The sequence below is a fragment of the Leuciscus leuciscus genome, assembly GCF_965113295.1.
Source record: "Leuciscus leuciscus genome assembly, chromosome: 3".
Classification (NCBI taxonomy): domain Eukaryota; kingdom Metazoa; phylum Chordata; class Actinopteri; order Cypriniformes; family Leuciscidae; genus Leuciscus; species Leuciscus leuciscus.
The window spans coordinates 63,561,572-63,586,737 of NC_138727.1; the positions used below are offsets into that span (position 1 = coordinate 63,561,572).

Genomic DNA, 25,166 nt, shown 5'->3' on the forward strand with positions numbered 1-25,166 from the left:
TAATTTTTGTGCCCACTGTATTACTGCTGAGGCTATTTCTGTTTCATTAAATTCTCTTCTATTTAAAAGATTTCTGGATGGAAGCCAAAGTACAAATAGATTATAATCTATTTCTATTACCGATCTATTTGTGTTCAACACTTCTTTCTCCCATACTTCTACTCTAGGGTCACTCCAAGTATATATTCTAATATGGGTTTTATTCAATGCTGTACTCTCCATCCAGCGACGTGCACTTCGCTGAACAGTTTATACAGCCTATGCTAATTTTTCCTTTATTAGCATCAGCAAATCTCTACAGTTCATGCGTATTGACGCATTCAACTTTTCCTTCAAGTTGCTTTCTACTTCCTAATAGAACTTCTTTTTATAGGATTTTCATTATCCTATATTAAATTGTTTTAGGCTACTGTAGAGATTCTAGTAGTGTGTGTGCATGCACTTATAACCCTTTCTAGGTTATTTTAATAATTCTTCACTGAATTATTCTTCTGTCTATAGGATTTACTTTTCCTTTTTAGACCTATCTCATTCCTTTGAGATAACAACACTACTTTTTCTATAACCCTTCCATTGGGTTATTCCTTTAATTCACTAACGAATTATTTTCTCTTTTTATTGAGTCTTTTTAGGATTTCCCATTTTCCTAAAGCTCACTATGTTCAGTTCACACAACGGTCTTAGTTTTTTGAGCAATTGTTCATCGATCTTGGCCAGAGATCAACGATCAATGTGCCCCACGTTGGGCGCCATGTTTTATGGTGCAAACACCTTCTACCTTGTTTTATTTATTCTCAGGTTAAGGTAAAGTAAGTCAAATTCATTCTAAATAATAAGTATTTGAATGTCCATACTTACAACTCAGAAGAAAGACTTCTCCGTGGTTTAGTTCAGTTCAACCCTTTCTTAAAGCAGAGACTTGTGGCAAGTTGTTTCTTTTTATATCAATTATTAGTAGTTTATTATAACAATAATAAGTGTTTTACATAATGTCAAAAATCAAAGTAAAGTTCAAGAGTTTGTCAATTCACAAGCTTCGCCAGCAGGTGTCAGGCTTGGATCATCAAACAATGGAGAGGCTGTCTTCCTTCACAGCGTCTGCTTCTCATAGGTCTTACTGTACTTTTTATAATCCATTTCATCACACCCCTTCATTACATATTCAGTTACATATGGACAATTTATCCAATCCCAGATCTGGAACAATTGTCAACTCCTTCAGTCTTTTTACAACTTCCATAAAAGACACCTTCCTTAGCCTTCTTTTCCTCTTACGAGCTTGGGCCTTTAACCGTCTTCTCCTCTTGGTCTAGAATACAACAACCAGGTAATACTTTTCCATTTCACTGAATATATGCTTTCTAATACATAGTAATATTTCTTCCTTTAATAAATGTTTATGATACAGCTTATAACACAGAATATATTTCAGTCATATCATTGTATTACTTCAATAAAAGATTTTTTCACAAGTGGTTTTCAGTGTCTTCTTTTTTTTTTTTTTTCTTTAACCAATTAGTTTTACCAATAAAACAATTTCAAATTAAACATGTTTCAGTGTCATTATTATAAATCAAATAAACAATTTCCAATCAAACATGTTTCAGTGTCATTACTATAAAAATAAAGGGTTTCTTATAAAACTCTTTATATAAACCACGTTCAGGGGTTTCTTATAAAAACCTCTTATCATAAACCACATTCAGGGGTTTCTTATAAAAACCTCTTATCATAAACCACGTTCAGGGGTTTCTTATAAAACCTCTTATCATAAACCACATTCAGGGGTTTCTTATAAAAACCTCTTATCATAAACCACGTTCAGGGGTTTCTTATAAAACCCATATACAGTGTTTTCCTTTACATACAAGCATTGTTATAGTCAATATAAGACTGTTTATATGAGTCATAATAGAATCAATTGCATATTTCACCCAACATGGTCTAGAGCCCAACTAAAGCAAACACCCATCACCTTAATGGTAACTTACAATTTGTGATTTTCTTCTTCTGTGATTCTGCTTGTTAACATCAGGTGTCTTCAATAATGCTCAATCATCACTAAATTAATCACTTAATTATCTCATCAGCCCTAAATGCCGCTCCATCTGAAAGCAGGTGATGGTGATTTACTACTAATCAAGGAACCGGCTTTACTGACGAGATGCGCATAACAATCTCACGATATATATCGCACAGCCCTACATCGGGTTAGATTATTAAACTGTTACGTGGCGAAGCTCTTCTAGAAAGAGCAAATATTGAATTGAAAGACAGGGACACTAAAGTCAAGGCCTGTGAAAAACATTTGCAAAAAGCCCGAGCTGAAATTAACGAGCTTGTCCAACAGAGACACGATCTAAAATATGAACTCGACCTTGTCCACAGGGAACTGACGCATTCCTACGGACTGCAAGGTGACCTGGAAGGGGAGACACCCATCACTCCGTCTCCCCGCACCAGCGGGCCTGCACTTCTCAGCCAAGCCCCCAAAGCTGAAGAAGAAGGGGGGGGAAGCCCACGGCGCGACACTACTCCAGCCAGCCACCACGAGCTCCCATCAGCTGAACTAGGGCAGGGCCCCGTCCCGAAGGGCCGTACCACCAGTCACCACACTTCTTCTAAAGAACTCGACAAGCTGGCTAGAAACATCCCTACTTTCACTCCGAATCCAGCAGGGGGCCACGACGTACATGCTTATTTACAAGACATTGATTTTCACTTAAAAACTGTGGCCAACGTCACTACTTGGGACAAGTTATATCTTCTCAGGATCACATCTAGTCGTGATGTGAGGAGTTTTCTAGACCGTCAACCAGAGACTGTCAAAATGAATTACCCGCAATTACGACAAGCCCTGATTCACAAATTATCTGATCCAGAGTCAGACCAAGGCATCATCGCGGCAATGGATCTCAAACAAGCCCGGCTGGAAACCCTGCAAACTTACTATGGCCGCCTGCGACAAGTTTATTTCGGATCACGTAATGAGGCAGGAATGGAGGAAGACCTCAATTTCAAAACTCTCTTCCTGCGGAATCTCCATCATACCCTGAGTACCCAGTTAGGAGTCCTCGTCTGTCCACGGACTATGTTGGGCCTGCTCATCAGACCCCATGGCATCGAACCACAATCAAACCGTATTCATGCCATTCAAAACATCAAGCCTCCCACTAACGTCTCTGAACTACGAAGTTTCCTAGGGGTATGCAATTACTCTCGACAGTTCATCGAAAACTATTCAGACATCGCCAGGCCTCTAACAGCTCTGCTGAAGAAGGACTGCCCTTTCGTCTGGTCGGACGCTCAGGAACACGCCATGGCGGAACTAAAAAGACATTTATGCACAGCTCCATGCCTTGCTTACCCTGATCCGCAAAAAGAATTCCACCTGGAAGCTGGATTTTCAGACCAATGTCTCAGTGCTGGCCTATACCAACGGCACGACCAAGACAAGAAGGTGGTCGCATATGCCAGCAAGACGCTTCTACCTCCAGAATGTAAATTCTCAGACTGTGAAAAAGCTTTGCTCTGTACAGTATGGGCCATTCAGCGTTTCTCCAACTACATTGAGGCACAGAAGGTCATCATAGAGACTTGCCACCAGCCCGTAATGTTCCTCAACAGCCAACGAATCCGAGACGGTGTGGTCACCAATTCACGCATAGCTACATGGCTAATGGCTCTCCAGGGACGAAATGTTGAGGCCCGATATGCACAGAACCACAAGTCTGCTCTGGGGAACGGCCTGGCTGCATGTCAAAACTGCTCTGACAACTCATCTGCTGCACTGGACACACCTGAGCCCCAACAGTCACAACTAACCTGTCACAGATACTTACTTATAGCTTGCGTCGACGGATGCTCCTACAACCACGAAGGCATCCTAAAGGCAGGTGCAGGGGTACTGTGGGTCGACAACTACCCATGCCTACCACAACAATTCAAGCTGGGCCCCCAGTCATCACAATATGCAGAGATAGCAGCCATTCTCATAACTCTGCAAATCGCATCAGCCTATAACATCAAAGAACTTCTCATTTGCACAGACTCTAACTATGCCAGACTCAGTTTTGTGTGCCATCTCCCGATCTGGAAACAAAACGGTTTCAAAACGGCAAACAACAAGCCAGTCAAGCACCAACACCTGTTCCAGGAATGTGATAACATCACGACAACACACGACGTCACCGTGTACTGGAAGAAGGTAAAATGACATTCTAAACTGCCAGGCCAAGACAAAGACTTTAATGACCACACCGACGCCCTCGCCAAAGCGGGCGCCCTACACGGGGACCTATGGTCTTCCCCAAACCCCACGCCAAGCCCCAATGTTGCAGTGCTAACCCGCAGCAAGCGGCCCTTACCTGCTACGGCACCAGCTTCACAGCTGCTATCGCTAACTCCGCAAATTTCAAACAACGACATTGCGGATATGCAAGCCTCAGACACTGCCATAAAGACAGTTAAAGCCCACCTCTATGACCCCACCACCTACCCTATCGCACCTTCGGACCTCACTACTGACTCCGACCTCAGACATCTGCATAACTCCAGACACATGCTGCGTGTGCGGGACAACATTCCATGGTTTGACCCTGATGACACCACATCGCCTAGGCTCGTTGTGCCACTGTGTCAGAGGGGGGTGATGCTAATGCATGCCCACAATGCACCATACGCTGGACACCACGGTACCAGAGCCACGTATGAGACACTTAGACAGGTGGCATACTGGCCAGGTATGCAACAAGACGTGGCAGAGTATGTGAGAGAATGCTTGGTCTGCTGTCAGTTCCAACCGTCGAACCCAAATCACAGAGCCCCATTGCAACGCAGAGGAATCACGTTCCCGTGGTCAGACCTCCAAATTGACTGGCTAGGGCCCCTGCCCAGATCATCCAGAGGCAATAAATACTTCCTCACGGTGGTGTGTCAGTTTACCAAGTGGGTAGAGTGTTTGCCAGCACCCAACGACACTGCCCAAACAACGGCATATCTCTTGATGAATCACATCTTCTCTCGGTTCGGATTACCACTAAGAGTCAACTCAGACCGAGGTACCCATTTCACTGCTGAGATCATGCAAAAAATCTGGAGATGTCTAGGGGTGCAAGCTAAACTTCACATCAGCCACCATCCGATCTCGTCGAGGCAGGTAGAAAGATCTAACCGAACGGTGGTCGCCATGCTAAGAAAGTACGTGTCGGCTAATCAGAAAGACTGGGATGTGAAACTTCCCCTGGTGCTGATGGCCGTCAGAGCCACCCCGCAGGAATCAACACGGGTGTCTCCATTTGAACTTATGACTGGGCGTCAGATGACCCTGCCCCTACACCTGTTGTACCAACCAGGAGACCACAACATTGTCACCGCCTACACCACGTCCCAATATCTGGACGAGCTCCATTAACACTTAAAAACCACTTTCGCTTTCGCCCAGCAACACCTGAAAAACAGCGCTGAAGGCCAGAAAGCACATTATGACCAAAAGGCATCACACCAGGAACTCAGCGTGGGCGACAAAGTCCTGTATTACAGCTTCGCCTTGCCACCCAAGCAGCTGTCAAAAAAGTTTCTGCCCCACTGGACTGGACCTCATGAGATCGTGAACAAACTCTCCCCCGTAGCGTACCAAATCCAGCTCAAACGAGGACCGAGAGAACCAGTTCTCAAATGGGTCCACCGCAATCAGATTAAAAGACATATGGCCCCTAGCAGGGACAGACAGGAGGAGGCCAATGATGCTGCTGTGGATTGCCATCATGTGCCTTCAGTCAACCAGAGGCCAGCCGCCCTCCGACGTCATCTCACCAGGACCGCCCTCGGGAATTGTGTTGAGAGAGCAGCCTGGACTGCTTATCACGAATTGCCGAACCCACACCCAGAAAGTGTACGTGCGACTCGACCCTCAAAATGTCTACCGTGCGCACTACCCGAGAGCAGTCGCCCAGTACAGTTGGGCAGGTGCCAGATGGACAGAAACCATCCTCAACCACGCTGAAGCCGACGTCGAACACATGCTGAACCAACTCGAGAAGATGACTCTCACCCAGGCCGAACTGGATGGACACAACAAACGTTCCAAACGGTTCCTGGGAGCGCTGCTCGGAGCCGCTGCTGCCGTAGGCACGCTGTTCAACATTGGTATGTCCAGTGTTAACGCCGTGAACATAGCCACTGTACGAAGGCATGTAGCAGAAATCCAGACCGAACTTCCACAGTTGAAACACTGAGAGGAACGGTCACAGTCCTCAACACACACAGCGTCATGTTGAACCAGACTGTGAGCTCCATGAAACAGCTGTTCACAGTCTTCCAGAATGACTTTGCCCAAACTCAGTTGGTCACCGCATTAATGACCGACATGCTCAGAGAAGTGAGCTCCTCCATGGACAGTTTAGCCATGGGTAGAATCCCGCCATACCTAATACCCCTAAGCCTGGTGCAAACCGTGCTGGCTTCCGCCATCACCACACCCACTGATCCGATACAAACCCATCTTGCCTACTCTTTGGGCAGTGCCATCCCACTGTATGTTGACCTGGCACAGCGAGAGGTGGGTTTTCTCCTCAATTTGCCCATCATAGAATCAAGCCGAATCTACCGACTCAAAGACGTTGTCAACGTTGGATTCTGGCAGAGCAACACCCAGTTTAAAGTACGGACTCCAGATGTAGTAGCTTACCACGACAGCGACCCACAGCTATACCTCGCTCCTAATCTGCACATGTGCACACTCACCAAAGATATACACTACCTCTGTCCTAGCAAACCTTTTCTCAGGGATAATACAGATGGAATTTGCGGCCTGCAACATCTGGCTAACGACGCACGTTGTCCGGCTGATGCTAAGCCTTGCGGCCAAGTCACAGAGACGCAAGCCGAAATTGTAGGAAACCGATGGCTCGTGAACACTCCAGTGCGGTCGGCGACACTGACCTATGACCAACACGACACCGCTACACGTGTCAACCTGCTTAACCAAAGCATGGGGATTCAAGTTCCAATCTCCCGAGTGAAGAGTACCAAGCCGAACTAGAGATTCCATCTTTCTTTAAGGACCGCAATTTCACTCTAGATCCAGAACTGGAAAATTGGATTGCAAAAGGGGGGTCACAAATCATCGACATAGCTCCCCTGGACTCAGCCCTTCAAGCCTCGTCTCGACTACCCATCTTGAACACTTCACCTGTCGTCCAAGCATGGACCGCAGCGGACACTGCACTGTGCATCTCCACCATCATCGGACACACCCTAACCTTGGGTTTGGCCTATATCCTGTACAGAAGAGTCAACGCAATCCGAACCTCCACAACCAAGCTCACAGAGGCAATCTCCGTAGGCTTCCGGAGAAGCCCTCGGAAGGATGACACCCCGCCAGAGAATGCTTCAGACCTCCTCGAACTAAACCCTCAGTCTTAACAACCACCTGCAGCCTCCTCCCATCCGATGCACCTGCCACCTGACCATTGTTACCGTGATGAGTCAACGAGGCCCACACACACGCCCTGTCGACTCATCAAGGGGGGACTGTAACGTAAAGCAGATGATCAGGTGCTGCATGTGATCAAACCCCCCTTTTTGTCTCTGGGACTTGATTAAATTACTGGAATCCTCACTCACAAGCACCCTCTATTCCATTGAACTGCGACCAGAGCCGATCAGCCCAATACGCACACTACGCAAGTTGCGTAGGGCCCCGCAAATTACTCAAGGCCCCGCCTCCCCCTCGTGTCAAAGCGCGTCAATCAAAGTTTACAATATCGATGAGAAAATTAAGCGGAACTATCCTTCTGGTCATGAAAAGAGAGAGAGAAAAAACCACCATGAGAGTGAATTGCGGGAACAGCAATCAGGTAGACTTGTGTTCTCTTCTCTCCTCTCCAAGTTTAATGTCAGCAAAGAACAGTAAAGTTAAGTTGATGTGCATCTATCTCTAGTCTTTCTGGGCAGTGCATATTTTGGTCTTTCTGCGTCTTGCTTACACTTCCAGGGCTGTGTTCTGTGACTTTGTGCCTGACACAAAAAATAGTGCGAGTGAAATACAACTTTTACGTTTGATAAACGACTAAGGGCAACTGTGTTTGTTTATAAACTGCAGCTCGGAAAAGATAACCGTGTCGCGTGTTAACATGCGTTCATATGCGCATGCACGAAATGAAACGCGCACTTTCCAGCAAAACATCTGTGGGGACCAGAAGGCTACAATATGGGCGTGATGGCACTCCTCATTATAAGAATCATGTAACTCCTTGTTATTAACTCACAGACTCGCGATTCGGGATATCGTCTTGTTCAAGAAAGACCAACGGTGTTGAATTCTTAACTCAACGTATAAAATTATGCATTCTGTCATTTTTATATCAGTTTATAACAGTTTAAATCTCCGCTTCACCTCTTTCCAGAGGGCGGTACTTAGCGAACAAAGAAAGCTTTGGCGCCACACATCCGCCCAAATGATTGGTCTAGGCACGAGAGAAAGGAGTGGCTTGGCTCCTTCAAAACACGGCGCCATCTCTCTCCTCCTTGCAGTTCGCCAGAGAGAGAGATCCACTTCTTCCTCCTCCAACCTTCGTTTGCTTTCTAATTTCGTTTTTATTCTAAGTCTTTCTTTTCTTGATAATCTACCTCAGTATGATATTTTCCTTAAATACCAACTTAACCAACTTAAGACTAAATTATCTTTTGGCAAAGTTTGCGTCCGCTCTGCAGCCGAGTTACCATCACCTCAACTCCGCCCTGTAGACTCTGCGAACACGTGGCTTCACGCATCCTTTCCACACAGACGCACAAAGGGGGCCATACAAAGAGCAAAGTAACGTACATTCTTAAATTCGCAATCCGGAAAGAACCGCTGTGTTAAGTTTGTCTAGATATTACTAAAGCCTTTGGGGTCTCATTTTGAAGTAACTGTTTTTGAACTGTTTTGCCAGAAAAGGTCTCTTTCTTCCTCTGACTCTATCTTTTACATGCACCCTCTTACGCACACACTTACTCTCTCACACACCCACACACGCACACACACACGCTCTCTCTTTCTCTCTCTTACTCACACACTTACACTTAACTCTCTATCTCTTTCTCTCTCTTCTCTCTCTTTTCAATATTTAGTGTTGCGATTCGCTTTGTATTTTTGTTTGTTTTGCTATGCATATTTACTCCTGCGTGTTTGAAATAGTATGTGTAATCTTTAGTTTACTTTATTAAATCCCATAATCTTTTGAATCGAATCTGTCTCATTGTTCCATTACTGAAGTCCCTGAAAGTCGATCTAAGGTACAGCTCTACCTGATTTTACTATCACAATCTCTAAATTGTCTAAACACGAAAATATCGTTCCTTGTGGCCACAGGAAGGTTAGGATCGTGTTTACAGTTCGATAGGTTTCTATACAGAAGGTTGTGCAAGCCGTCCGCCGGACGAACCGTTTGCATAATAACTAAAATATTGAATTCTATCCAAATTTCCCCTAAGCAATGATATAATTTTACCTACCTATGCTAATAGTTACTACGAGTGATCGTGTTAATTATTAATATACGGTGAGGTTTGACCTATTTCCCTATTTGGGATAAGTTAATTGGTGTATGCGGCATATATTCATCATCTTATGAATATTACCCCTCATTTGAGCTAATAATTCCCTAAAACAGAGTCATTGTCGCTACAATCGCTAATAATATAAGGGTCAAGAGCCCAACTAATGCAAACACCGATCACTATAATGGTGACATAGAAATTATGATTTTCTCCTTTGGTAATTTTTCTTAACATCAGTTGTCTCCAATAATGCTCAATCATCACTTAATTAATCACTTATCTCATTAACTTTAACACTCTTGTGTCCATTTAATACTCTTATTTTAACACAAATGAAGTTCAAAACGTCCAAGATTAAGAAACCTTCATCTTTGTCTCTTTAAATTTATCTTACTCATTATTGATACTGCTGGTGACTGCCACTGCACTCCCATCTTCTGCGATAATAGACAGGTGAGATGTGCCATGGTCATCAGGCACTGTATAAATGTTCTCATCATCATATCTGGTTTGTTTGATGTCATCTTTAATCTTACTCCTGATGTAGTCCGCAAAGCTGTCTGACGTCATATTTTTGACCAACTGTGAAACAAAATTGACAAAATACATAAATATAGAAACAGGGAAAAGCTTTGATAAAATGACATCTGCTATAATCACAACATGATCGATCACGATGAATCAATCGCATCAGTTTGATGTCACTAACTGCAGGTGTTTTCAGATCTTGCGTCATGTCACTGCTTACATCACATTTGGCTCATATGAACGTTATCAGTGAATAAACACGTGATTTTCAATCTGCTTCTCACACAAAGCTATTGTATGGATTTAACATTTGAAAATATGGAGCATATATGGTAATTTTTTTGAGTACATTTTTGGTCTTTCATTCCTTGATTAAACAGGACAGTGGAGATGAGACGGGAAACAATTGGGCAGAATGAGTGCAACAGGATCGGCAAGGACCTTGAGTCTGGATTCGAGCTGCGGTCGTGCTATACATCAGAATGCTATTACGTCACAAGGCTTTTGATCCAACATCTGTGGAACGTATTTGATGTGTTTGGAGCTTGAAAGGGTCACACTGAACTGCTATAGTATGGAGGGAAAAGTTTCCCCATCTTGTCTCATTGGGGTCCAAGAATTGTTCTTTTTTGTTGAATTATCTCTTTAAAACCATTAGAATCCATAAAGTTGAACTCACCTCAGTGATGTTTTCATAATGTCCCAGTTTTCTCTTTTGGACATCAGCGAAGCGGAACGCCTCTATCATACGATGATACATCAAAGTCTTGCTGTCTCTTGTGGACACACTGCTGCTTGAGATGCTGTAACCTGCAATTACAGGGTTTTTTTTTCAACTGCTTACAATCAAAATCCTTATTTGTCACACAATTTCTGAAACCTGACACTCAAACACCAGAACCACACACCAAATCTGCAAAACCATACACTAATTCTCGGCCTTCGACTCAGTTTTCAGTTTCATAAAACACTTTTTGCAAACCACAACACACAATTATCTATATGTTACACATACAAATCTAACAAGAAGTCTCTTGTTTTGCTTTTTAAACACAACCTATCAAAATGCCACAGTAATTCATCAGAGCCTCACATACACTCACACACACTCCTCACATGTGCAAACACTCATTGCTTCACTGAACACCAACCAATCATGGCTTTAGAATAGGCCTATAAAAGGTCAAAGGTTGAGTTATAGGTCTTTCGGACTGTGTAATACTGTATTCACAACCACAAATACTTACAGTAAAAAAATTGATAGTTTGGTTTCAATCTTGCTTTCGTGTTAACCGCAAATTTTTTAACATCTCTCTGCCGATTACTTTCAATCTTGTACAGAAATGTACATATGAGCTCATGAAAGAAGAGCTTTAGGTTTTGAATAACTGTGTGTATATGATATATCCAAATATGTAATATTATGGCAAAGGTGTTTGCAACGTAAGACAAATGTTTGCTTTTGATAAAACTGAAAAGTCGTATCACATTTGACACAAAAACAATCCAATCGAGCTGCGAGTTCATCTGTCAAATATTCATTAACCGGCAGGAACTTTTATATCTAGGTGGAGAATGGAGCTTGTGAGTCGCGCACAGAACACAAAACTGAATTATGTGTGACTAACCTTATTAAGGACTGAAATGTAGGACTGACAACCTTATTCTGGTGCTGTGTGAACATTGTCATAGACACACACTCACTGACCTTTGAGTATGTTGAGTATCAGAGCGAGTACAGGTCCACCGAATGGAGCATCAGGAGCATGAAATGTGTAATTCTCCACAGTAAAGTTTAATGCATACTCATTCAGCACTGGCTTATAATCCAGTAGGTCCTTACGTGTTATATTGCCTCCTGTGTAATGAAAGATCACAGTTCTTTTCACACTGCAGGATTATCTGGGGTAACATTCAGTCACTGCTGTGTTCACACTGCACGATGGATCGGCAACATGAGGTTTCACACTGCATGACTTTACACACGAAAGAATCGCAGAAAACTTCTGCTTCTGGTCCGCAAACTATGTTGCACAACCAAACACACGAGAAGTGATCAGGAAATAACGCAAGATCACGCGTGCGTGAGACAGGAGTTCTCATGCGACACTGAAATTGTTAAATTAAAATTAAATTAAAAAATAAAAATGATAGCCTGTAAGAAGTTTGCGATCCAAATTGTCTGTGCGCTAATTTGCAGCGAAAAAGAGAAAAAAAAGAAAGAAAAAAGATTATGCAGGAGGGAATGTTTCTGTTTGATATAATCGTTAATATATCTGTTAAAATACTGATATTCTGGTCTATAACTCCTCCCCGAACTTCCCGCTGTCCTGTCTCATTGGCTGTCATCGCCGGCCGGTGGACCCGCCTCTTCAGCCAAGCATTTTTATTTATTCATTTGGCAGACGCATTTACAGTGTTTCAAACGTCAGTTTTAACCATAGGGTTATAACTAACACCAGTATGTTGACTAACGTTAGCTGTCGCTTGTTATCACAACTCCGTGTTCAACAGTCAAATGGTGCAGTGCAAAGTGGTTCACAATTTTACCTCAGCTAGCCATTGACAATAATCTGTTTAATGTGATGTGAGTAAGCTTTGTGTGAAGTTATGATATGAACGAACGTTTTACCTTAAATGTGACAACCATAGACTGTATAAATTGACAATGAATTAAGTATTGCCACAGAGCTATTCACAAAAAAAAAAGGTTTATTGACGAGAACTATGCTTCGTTGCCCTTAACGTTATACAGTGCTACATCAACAGGACGCTAACTTATCTGAGGCGATTGCTAACTGTTGCAGTGCCCACAAACATTGATGCTAAATAGTGCAAACTACGTGAAATAGTAGTGGAATGTCACTTGCCGGAAAAACTGAATCGAAGTCCTCCTGCAGTGTCGGTTTGTGCAGTTTATAGCAGAGCAACCCATTTTATACGATATTTCAATACAAATGTTCAGAAAGGATACAGAGGTGGTATGATGTGTTGTGTCAGATCATGGCCCGAGACGTCAAATTTCAGGAATTCCACTCAGCTATGCTCGTTATCAGCTGTCAATCAAGCTGTCAATCAAAGTTAACCACTCCCTTATTTGTCATACATTTTATATCTAAATACGATCTAAACTAACGAGTTAGAAAAAAATTCACTCCCCTCACAGTTGTCAGGCACTCGGAACCTATCGAAAAATACAATAAAAGTCCATGGGACCAACCTGTAAAAACATGAATTTATGCTGTGAAAACGGACATTTTAACATGGGGGCTTATGGACATTTGCTCCCTTTTGGGACCTGCCCCTAGCGGATTTTCGAGGTATTGCAGTTTTTCGCACTTCCGGGTAGGCTTAATTTTTCCGATTAGAATGTTGCCCCTTGGTCAGAACACATTCACACAGCAGGATTTTGAACACAGTCACACAGCAGGATACTGAATCGCCGACAGGTCCAGATATTTAGCATGCCAAATATCTCACGGGTGCCAGACTCTCTCAGATCACGTCTTTGATAACTCACACTGTGTGAAATTTTTTAGTGATTGTCACTCCGTGAACGAGCACTGATTTGCCTATGATTTCGGGCATTTGTCGAGGATCTCGCAAAACCGGTTGGCGAGTGAAAATCGTGCCTAAAATCGTGTAGTGTGAACTCGACATTAGATGAATAAAGTCAAATTTAAGCATGAAATAACCTGCAGCCTTGATATCATCCACTATAGTCTGAGTTAATGACCCATCATAAAAGACATCTGCTTTTCCTTTTGCGATCTTCTCATATGTGACAGCTAGTTTGGGAAAACTTATATTGTCATTTTCCTTCAAGAGTGTTTTATTATCTGATTTATTGCAAAACACAATTTATTGAAAAAGAAGAACAGAAGATCATTCCATAAATTAAAAGGCTAATGCTTTAGGGAACATGCTGTAAGTAGAGATATATAATATTATAATAGTGTCAGATCTGTGTTGTAGTGTCACTGGTGGCTGTTGCAAGGAAGCGCACAGCGAATGAGAATACAGGAAATAGTCTTAAATCCAACAATGAAAGCAAAAACACAGAAAAACAACCACTCAGTGCTGACAAGAAAGAACAAAGAACTGAACAAAACAGGGAGTACTTATACCAGAACTAAACGAGGGAACTAATGAGTTAATTAACGAACAACAGGTGAACTGAATGAAACTGACACAGACTAGAAACTATGTCAAGTGAAGAACAAACACAATGAAACAGAGCATTCTCCTGACAGTAGGATATTTGCCATTGAGAAAGTTTTTTTTGTTTGTTTGTTTTAATTAAAATTAAAATTTAAAATTAGTTTTACGGTTGTTCACAGTTGACATATTCTTACCACAATGTTTTATTATTCAGAATTATTTCACTAGTCTCCATGATGGCATCAGCCAAGGCCTTGCCAATCCGAAAACCATCCTTTGCCAGATTTATACTGGGCTCAAACAGCTCCTTCCATGGCAGTCTCCCGTGTCTTTCGTGTGCCATCTGATAACCACGCAGTTCTCCTGGCACAGCGATATACAACCCTGGCATGAGATTCATATAAAACAGATAAGTCAAGTCATTCAATGGCCAAACGAGCAAGAAAAAAAGAAAAGAATCAGAGACATACCTTAGCTGTTTTAATGTGTGGACGAATGTGCTTATACTGAATCTGCTTTAAAACCGTAATGGAGGCTGGATTTGGAGATATGTAGATGTATGGTGGTTTACCTGATATTGCATTCTCGGGGTCACTGCCAAACATGTTCTGTGAAGCATTCATTGGAGCGGTTTCTCTGGCATTAATCGTCTCCACCTTTCCTGAAGGTAAAAGCATGAAACTTTGAATTTAGCACAAAGATGTGGCCCAGTGGTCAAGAGGTTGCAGTGATTCGGCCAGATAGGACACTGAAGAATTTAAGAACTTGAGCTCTTTAATAGCAAGCTGTGGTGCAGCTTAAAAGAGGGCAGTCATATACAGTATGTTGCAGGAAGCCACTTCTTTAATGATTCATCGTATCTGCTTGACCTTAAACATCTTAACATCTGCATCACCTTAAAGGGGCATTCCACCCATTTGAACATTGTTTTTTATTTAAAGTGGGTCATATATGTAGTCGAAATGTAAAATAAATTTTGAATTTGGTGCCTTCGTGACCGAGGAAAGACAAAAAATAACTTCAGGACGCATTTGTATGAAAGACAACAACTCCCACAATGCACCACATTGCACAGCTCCGCAAGCCACTCCCACTAATCCAGAAAGCGCATATCTGCCTATAAGAGAAATCACTCTTCCATCTACAAGGCTAGCTACCACCAGAGCTTGAAATTCATTTCACATTCACACAAAATGTCTAGTTAGTTGGCGAACTCATTAGTGCATTACTCCTCGTTTGTATTTCTTTCGAAAAGGTGAATTATTGCATACCTGGATGTTCAGTCAGAACATGCGGTGCGAAACTAGGATAGTTCTCAACACAAACGTACGTGTCCTCGTCTAATTTAGAGATTTCGTCCAGGAGAAATTGTCATCGTTGAAATTCTTTGCCGCAGACGGACTCTACCTCTGTGTTCGTAGTTGCATAGTGAGATCACCGGCGCCACCGGTCCGCCCTAACTCGAGCCAGTCCGGGCTCCTCGTCCGCGGCAGGCAGGTCTTCTGCCTCGGGTACTCTTCGCTATAATGCGGCTTGTAAAGGTAGCCACAAACACCTGATTCAAGCATCAGACTTCCGAAATCATCTTCTTCTATATCATATTGAGTACCCTCCGCTATTGTCATAACTTTACATCTGTCTCCACAGCGCCTGTTAGCTTAGCTTCAAACAAGATGGAGGATATTGCTTTCAGTTTCAGAGAGTAAAGTCCCACCCACTGATCTGTAATAGGTCTGTAGCGTGAGCGGGTCCCGCCCCCTGGGAAAGATGAGGAACTAGTGCTTGTAGTCTCAACAGAAATCCCCCCTCTTACACTTCCTCCTACAATGACGCAAAATGACGATTTTTGCGTCATTGTAGGAGGAAGTGTAAGAGGTAAATAACGGATTTCTCCCGTCTCAGGGGAAAATGAGAGAGTGTTGCACGACCATTCAATAGTATGACTGGGTTTCTAACAATGCAAAGCTTAATGCAAATGGGTGGAGTGTCCCTTTAAGTTTGTTTAACTAAGGGCATTGTTTTTCAGCTCAGCCCAAGACAATCTTCAGATACTGCACATTAGAAAACATTTTGTAGCTCAAGGTGTGCTTTATAAAGATGAACACTCATAGGAGGTATGTTTTGTGTTTCTTGATATGTAGCCGTTGTGGGAGTTTGATTTAAGTCTCTCAAAGCCTATATCTGTACCTGTTGATGCATTGTATATGGTGAAAACCACTCCTCCTCCGATGCCCATGCTGTGGGGATTAACCACACTCACACACAGCAGAGCAGCAATAGCAGCATCAACTACTGAACCGTTACGCTCCAACATGTCCCTGCAAACACAAAGAGCTCTGTCAAGTCAAGTGAACTTTATATTATTAATGCAGACTAGGGTTGCAAAAATTCTCCCAGAAACATAAATGTGTCTCTTTGTAATCGTTCTGTACCTCCCGATCTCAGAGCAATTCTCAGCATCCGTTGCCACTGCTGCTCTATCATAGCAATTAACAGAGCAATTCCCAGCATCCGCTGCTCTATCATAGCAATTAACAGTGGATGTCAGAGTGGGTCTCTTAGTGAGTGTCAGAGAGAGTGTCAGAATGAGCACCAGTAAAACCACTGCAACCACGATGGCAAACCAATATCTGAAAGTAAACCACCAGAGTACAGTTTGAGAAGTTGTACACACAAAAACAAAACAAAAAATCTAATGTTTTGTGGTATCATTTTTTATATTTTGTAGGCTGAGATTCGCTTATCTCTTACTTATATTATCAACTGGCATACCTGACCAAATAATGTCATAATTTTCACCATCAAAACATCACCAAATATTGTCAAATTATTCAATGACAATAGATCCTGTTATCATGGAATACACTACATCCTGAACCTCTACAACTCTGAGAACTGCTAGATTAACTTTTACAGTTAATAAGTGAAGCTGGTAAAGCTGTTTGAGTTGTTTAATCCTCCTCTGCTGAGATCTTCACAGATTTAATGTCTTCTTTTCTCTTCAGTTGATTTCACCTGAGGCTGTGGCTGAAATTACTCCATATTTAATATACACAGATTATTTTGCTACGATAAGGTCCAGTTCTTTATTTCTTTACTCTTGGCCAGAGTTGTATAGTCCAGGGTAGAAAGTAGTCAGAAAGTAGAAGTCCTGCCATAGTTTATTCCACCCATGAACTCAGTCAGCTGATTTCACTAATTAGTTCTCTCTCCTGTCTGAATTAGCAAATCCAGGTGATTGGAACAAAATTCTGAGCAGGACTTTTACTTTCTGAACCTGGACTTTACACCTCTGAAGAGAACAGAAAAAGAGACGAGCAGAAACACAAGAACTACAACTGACTTCAGCCACAGCCTTAGATGAAATCCACTGAAGAGAAAAGAAGACATTAAATCTGTGAAGATCTCCGCAGAGGAGGATTAAACAACTCCACAAACAGCATTACCAGCTTCACTTATTACTAACCAGACTGACTTTATTTCTGTTAGAACTCCTTATTGAGATGTTTAATTTGGAGTTACCATAACAGTGATTAGCGTTTCCATTAGTTGGGCTTCTTAACTCTTATTAAGTATATTGTCTCTTTTGACTGCTGTGGCAGTGTGTCTATCAAACACATTTGCAGCAGCAAAGAAAGCTAAATTTAATCAAGGCAGGTGATGATTGTAACCTGTTGATGGTTATGTAATCATGATGCTCTTGCCTGAATTACTGATGAAATTTGTATAATAAAATTATTTTGTATAATATATATATCATAAACCCTGTGTTACTGCTGCATGAGATCAAGCAGAATTATACCTATCAGTTGAAATATTTTAACAAACTTATTTACGTATCATGTGACACACACTTATCATCAATCAGCGTATGTGTCTCAACAATGGTGACTATCAAAAATATTCAGATAAACTGATCAATTCTGAACATTACAAAAAAGCTACTAAATGTCACTAAAAAAACAACAGCAAAAAATAAAAGCAAATATTTAGAATTAAACAAAATAATAGGACAATTCAGCTGCATAATTTATTCATGTTGCAATGCATGCTGGGAGTTTTGTACTATGCTGGTACCCAGCATGCATTGCAGCAAGGTACTTTTGATTGTCACCATTGTTGAGATTAATACGCTGATTATTGATGTTTGTCATAGTAGATTAACGTTTAGTGCTTAAGTTTATAAAATTCTTCTCACTGAAGCTTTAGTAATACAGGATTTGTGTTTTAAACAAAATATGGATGTGTAAATAATATAATATTTCTGGATCTCATTCTACAGTAACACAGGGTTTTGTAATGTGAAAATATTAATGGAACACAATTGTAAGATTTGAAAAGTGTCAGTGGAGCAGGATACTTCATGATGATTACAAAACCATCTTCAGGTAACCATCATCACCTGATCTCATTTCACTTTAGCTTTCTTTGCTGCTGCAAGTGTGTTTAACAAACACACTGTCACAACTGCCAGAAAATGCAAAATATATAATCAGAGTTAAGAGCCCAACTAATGGAAGCGCTAATCACTGTTATGGTGACCTCAAATGAAACACTTTAGAGTTAAACCTCTGTTAATTCTCAATAAACCTTCTGTAGACTTCTGCCAGAAATAAAGTCAGTCTGGTTAGTAATAAGTGAAGCTGGTAATGCTGTTTGTGGAGTTGTTTAATCCTCCTCTGCTGAGATCTTCACAGATTTAATGTCTTCTTTTCTCTTCAGTTGATTTCATCTAAAGCCTGGAACACACCAAGCCGACGCAGACGAACTAGCGCTGATGAAAGCCGACTGTGTTGTCGCCTCGCGTCGGGGTAAAAAGCTGCTCTTGAACACACCGAGAGAACTACAGCCGACTGTCAGCTAGAATGCGTGTTAACTGCGCCTGCGTGTAAATGAGACAGCTGTCTATTTCTGCAGATATATTCGTCTATATTCGTCATTCAAAAAGGGAAACCGGCGCTGCCGGCTGCAGATACACAAACCGTAAACAAAGCAGTGCGTGCTTACCGTTTTGAATATCAATCCTGCTAAACACTGTCTTTATTCCACTCCTCTCGTGTTAATATTGAAATATTCGCCAAGGAACACTCAGATAAGATGACATATCATTAGAACAGCCTTCTATCTGTACCGTTTTGACTTTGCTCGCTATTTTGCTATTATTCTCGTGCACTGACTCGGTCACTAAGCTGAACAGCCAATCAGAGTTCCCTCTTTCACCGACGGCCCGACGCCGATTCAACATGTCGAATCGGCCGTTACAAAGCCGACGAGGACCAATTTCAGCCGACGGTGCGGAACACACTGAGAAGATTTAGTCGGCCGACGCACGGAAACTGCCCGACGGCCGACCGTCGGCTTGGTGTGTTCCAGGCTTAAGGCTGTGGCTGAAGTCAGTTGTAGGTCTTGTGTTTCTGCTCGTCTCTTTTTCTGTTCTCTTCTTTCCTTCAGTGATTCTGCTTGTTAACAGACTTATTAAGGATGAGATGAATCCATATTTAATATACACAGATTTTGTGGCTACGATAAGGTCCAGTTCTGGTTTATTTCTTTTGCTCTTGGCTGACATGTAGTCAGAGGTGTAAAGTCCAGGTTCAGAAAGTAAAAGTCCTTCTCAGTATTTTGTTCCAATCACCTGGATTTGCTAATTCAGACAGGAGAGAGAACTAATTAGTGAAATCAGCTGACTGAGTTCATGGGTGGAATAAACTATGGCAGGACTTCTACTTTCTGACTACTTTCTACCCTGGACTATACAACTCTGCTCTTGGCTGACATGTGGCATTGCTATGCAGAGGTGTAAAGTCCAGGTTCAGAAAGTAAAAGTCCTCCTCAGTATTTTGTTCCAATCACCTGGATTTGCTAATTCAGTAGGAGAGAGAACTAATTAGTGAAATCAGCTGGCTGAGTTTATGGGTGGAATAAACATATGGCAGGACGTTTACTCTTTGGCCCCTGGATTACCCACCTCTGCATTTTAACATTGTTTTTTTTTTTTTTTTTGACTGTTTAGCATGCCACATTTGTTTTAGCAAAATATATTTCTGAGAAGTACTTAAAAAGTAGACTGAATGTATACCTTATTATTAGTTTAAAAGAAGTATATTAATGGCACACTTGAATAAACTTCTTTTCGTAAGCGGAAGCATGTGTTGATTTTCATTTGACTCCTCTATTAAAGCAAACATTAATGTAGGCTTGTTTCAACAGGGTTGGAATTGATCAATATTAATATAATAATGGAAAGAAATTCACATATTGGTAGGGGTTTCACATGAGAAAAAAATCTAAATAAACTACATCAAATGAAATTTGCAAACAAAATACTTCTTATCCATGATGTCCTAAAACTGATTTTCTCTTCTTGTATAGATGGATTTATATATGTAGAAAAGTGGACTGGACTGGTGTAATCTGTAGAATAAAATAAAAAAAATAACAAGGGTTTTAAATCAATAAAAAAATTACAATTAAAATAAAATTAGATAGTGATTGACCAGAAAAACGAGATTGTTCTTCATATTTGTGTAACCTGTAATTAAACCCTGTTTTGAGCTTTTAAACGTTTAACAAATGTAATCTCACCACATTCTACCTGTTATTCTAGAACAATGCATTTCTAAAATAAAAGTTTGACTAAACAATAGCATGTGTTATAAGAACATATTTGTGTGAGACAGCGGTATCTGTTACATACATTTAGGAAATATTTTAGCAATATATCTCAACAAGCTACACAAACAAACAATAATATATGTAGAAGCTGATATATCTTACTGGTGTCTTTTATATCCCAAGTGATCTTTAAGTCAAAGTGTTGTAATCCATGTAGAGCAGAAATAACAAGAGGACTTGTAGACTTCCTCCACAGGCTATGTATTTGTGTACAAGGTAATTATGACCTATCCGGTTTGTGCAGTCTGATCCAGTTTGAAAAGTAAAAGACAACAGACTAATAAAAAAAGGTTTCACTTGTGTTGTCAGTTGTGTTCTAGCAAGCAAAACACATTACTGCACTTCTCAACATTGCATTTTGGTTGAAATACATTACAACATGTTTTAATAATTCTAGGCATTACTGCATTCTAAACAAAAATGGTGCTAAATTGCTCTAAAAGTGGTTCATTGGCTTGTAATCATAGGGGAAGCACTTCAAGTGCTGTTTAGCACATATCTTTAAAGTGATTAACAGCAACTTTGTCAAATGGTGCTACGTAGAAACATTAGAGTCTAATGAGGGACTGCAATATTTCCTTATGGGTAAAAAGGTTGAGAACCGCATTATCTTCAGGAAATACACTGTAAAAATAAATCCTAATTTTAAGGAAAATATCTGAATTGTTTTCAGGTTGTTTTATTTTATTTTAAATTACAGTCAAAACTATCCCTAAATAACTCAGCTGTTTTAAGTATTATGACATTAATGATATATTACAGTTATTCACTTTTTTATACAGAAAAAAATACTGTATTGCACTGTTGCCAGTAATTTACTGTTAATTGAACAGTTCTTTACTGTAAAAAACTCAAGTTAAGAGCACAACTAAAACAATATCAACATAATGGTGACTTCAAACTTTATTATTTTCAATTAAACAACTAAACATCAGTTAATTCTCAACAAGTACTTTTGTACATGTACAAAAGAAATAATGTTAAACTGGTTTGTAAACTGGTTTCACACTCAGTGTTGCTGGAAGTCAGTTGTAGTTCTTGTGTTTCTCTTTTTTCTGTTCTTGTTTCTCTGTCCTTCAGTGATTCTGCTTATCAGGTGTTCATCAGTTTCTCAATTCACTCACTTATTTTCATTCAAGTGGACTATATTAGTGAACTAATGTAGGGAATAGTGAATGAGGGTATAGGGTGTGATTGTGACACAGCCTCTGAGTGTCAAGCAAGGTTTTACATTGTGCATATATTCACCTGTGACACATCGGGTTGATACTGTAATCGTGGTTTGATGTTGAATGATCACCAAACAGGAAAGTACAGTCTGAATGAAATGATCGTTCACTCCTTTATCTGTTGCTGGTTTGAGTGGCACACACACATTCATTTACTGAAGGTCAAAGAAGACTCTTAAATATAAACACATTCGTGTAAGGATAATGTGAACATTGAATTCATTCAGTCGTGTTTGACGATCACTAAACGATCACTACACTTTTGAAATGAAATCACTCAGCTTGTACACAGCAAAATCCCCAATGTTAAATGAACACTGCTCAGTGTTTATATAGTCCACACTCAGAGAGTTATAAGAAACACTGAATCAGTGTTAAAGTGAATGAGATAATTAAGTGATTGATTGAGTGATATTGAGCATTATTGAAGACACCTGATGTTAACAAGCAGAATCACTGAAGGAGAAAATCACACATTTTAAGTTACCATTATGGAGATGAGTGTCTTCTTTAGTTGGGCATTTAGTTGGGATTTTAAACATTATTAATGTTTAAAACAGTTTTTTTTTCACCCAGGATTATTTGATGAATATAAAGTTCATAATAGATTTATCTTAAATAGAAAGTTTTGTAACATAATAAATATTTTTGTTTGTTTGTTTAACATACTGTGGCTTTTGATTAATGTAATGTATCATTGCTGAATAAAAGTAGGCAATTACTTTCTTTCATTTCTTTCCAAAAAAAAAAAAAAAATCTTACTAACCCCAAACTTTTGAACTGTAAACCTAGTGTATAATGTTAAAAAAGCTTTCTATTTTAGATAAATGCTGTTATTTTGAACGATAGTTTGTTTGTAATGTGACATTTTTTTATATATGACATTAAAATTATTTTTAGAATTAAATTGTTCATAAACAGGTTAAGCAAAACAAATGTGTTTATGTCTGATAACCTTTTAAAACTGCAGACACTGAAATGACGTACACTGTGTGATACAGTACAAATATTTTGAGTGTCCCTCATTTTCATATAAAGAACAATGATTGTCCCGCATTTTCCTTTTCTGAAGTTGGCAACGCTACTGTAAAGTGACAAAGACATGAAGGAGAGATAAAGATCAGCTGATTTTATTCAGTCACAGATCCAGATCCAGTGTCCTCAAAGCTTCATCTCTGTATCTGATCTAAAATATGTATATCAGTGTCCTGCAGGACTGACAGTGTTTGCATGTTTCCTCAAAAATACACTTATTTCCATACAGTGACCAGCGGATCAGACAAACCTTTCTCTGTCAAACTACTGATAGCACGCAATGCACATTTATTAATCAAATCTGGATGTTGTTTATATGGGAACTAACAGCAGGGTGTTAAAGAAACACCGAAGCAGTGTTAATTAGATGATTAAGTGAATAATTGAGTGATGATTGAATAATACTGAAGACACCTGATGATGCTTTTCTACTACAGATCAAATATTCTGAATTTTAAATATATTGTAGGTAAAATAAATATTTCGACATAAATTCAGACATGAAGAATCAGCATATGAATATCAACAATGCTGAAATGATTCATGCTGCAATGCATGCTGGGAGCTATGAGTTTTATACTGGGGTTTCTCCCAGCATGCATTGCAGCATGAATCATTTCACCGTTGTTGAGATTCCAAAAAGTAAATCTTGAAAGCCATACAAACTATATAACTATATAACTATATAGGGCCGACGTGCTTTTTGGGCCGATACATCTACTCATTCATACTTTTTTTTTTTCTTTTTTTTTTTTTTACGCCCCATAAAATTTGTACATCGGCGGCCCATTCGTTTTGTTTTGTTTTGTTTTGCTTAATTGGCGGCGCTGGGTTTGTGCCGGTGTAATGCATTGGTCAAAAAAAGTCAGTGTTAGTTTTTTTTTTCTGACAGACCAGCCCATGAAACACGTAGATCAGCGGCCCATTGGTTCTTTTCTTGATTGACACTGGGCTGGCCCAATCACAACTTTAAACGAGTGAGCGAGCGTGCAGCAGTGTCAGTGTGTATCTGTCAAAATAGTCAGCGAGATGGAGAAGAAACGCAAGGAATGTGCAGAGAAATAGCGTGAAAAAATAGAACCAGGCCCTTAAAGCAGACGCTTTATGTGTCAAAATATATGTTTTCTGCCCTTCATCAGCTCCTGTGATGATGATGATAGTGAGGAGGATCAGGAGAGAGATGAGAAAGTGTAACGTTAGAGTCCGCGATAAGCAGAACTAACGTTACTTTCAAAACACTTGAACACTTAAACACTTAGGCCATGTCATGAGTGTAGGAACCCATAACCCAGTTACAGATTATTTCCACATCTGCATAGTTGACGATTACCGTAATTCACTAGAAATTTAATGAGAGGCCTTTGTAAACCATGTTTTCCGCCAAAATAAAAGATCATGTGCTTATCTCTTTCAAGTATAGAAATTGGTACAAAACTAATTATGAAAGTTTCCTTTATTTTTTAGTGCATTTGTTTTACAAAATATGGCTATTACTGTCATTGGATTAATATTATAACTATTATTATGTAGTAGGTGTAATGTAAATAGACACTGTAACTAAAAGAGGTTTGAATTTTTCTTTGTTTAATTTGCACACTGAATATGGGTTGGAGCTTTTAATTTTGAACTCTCAAAGTGCACCAGATTGATGAATTTAACAGTAAAATGCACACAATTTTCTCACGGGGGGCCATGCCCCCGGACCCCCCTAGAAGAACCAAGGTCCACCCACCATAGATTTACCAAAAATTCTGTGAGAAACACTTGTATTACTATGCCAGAGCCGCTTATAGCTTGTTTTAGGATTCATCACTGTGGAGTATAGTTCAACTGTATTAATAAATGTCAAATTTTTACTTATTTCATCTGTTAACTCTCACTCGTTCCTATACTCACTCATTACATGACATTAGTGGTTTTAATGAATAGGAGTTGGTATGCATATAATTAAGGGCGTGCAAAGATGGGTGGTGTTTATGATCATATAGTGGCCCG

At 40.3% G+C, this 25,166-nt stretch overlaps 1 protein-coding gene across 1 annotated transcript in view; it reads right to left on the minus strand.

The window, feature by feature from the left end:
- LOC309495550 (glutathione hydrolase 1 proenzyme-like) overlaps nucleotides 1-21,358 on the minus strand; it is a 47,829-nt gene extending 26,471 nt beyond the window's left edge. The window contains exons 1-10 of the mRNA XM_082165331.1: nucleotides 21,010-21,358; nucleotides 20,560-20,646; nucleotides 16,665-16,862; nucleotides 16,420-16,550; nucleotides 14,804-14,893; nucleotides 14,427-14,616; nucleotides 13,767-13,924; nucleotides 11,780-11,929; nucleotides 10,751-10,881; nucleotides 9,938-10,125 (exon numbers count right to left, since the gene is read on the minus strand). Of these exons, the coding sequence (XP_082021457.1) occupies nucleotides 9,938-10,125; nucleotides 10,751-10,881; nucleotides 11,780-11,929; nucleotides 13,767-13,924; nucleotides 14,427-14,616; nucleotides 14,804-14,893; nucleotides 16,420-16,550; nucleotides 16,665-16,862; nucleotides 20,560-20,570 (1,247 nt within the window). The 5' untranslated portion in view covers nucleotides 20,571-20,646; nucleotides 21,010-21,358. The remainder of the gene's footprint in view (nucleotides 1-9,937; nucleotides 10,126-10,750; nucleotides 10,882-11,779; nucleotides 11,930-13,766; nucleotides 13,925-14,426; nucleotides 14,617-14,803; nucleotides 14,894-16,419; nucleotides 16,551-16,664; nucleotides 16,863-20,559; nucleotides 20,647-21,009) is intronic.
- Between the last annotated feature and the right edge of the window lie 3,808 nt (nucleotides 21,359-25,166).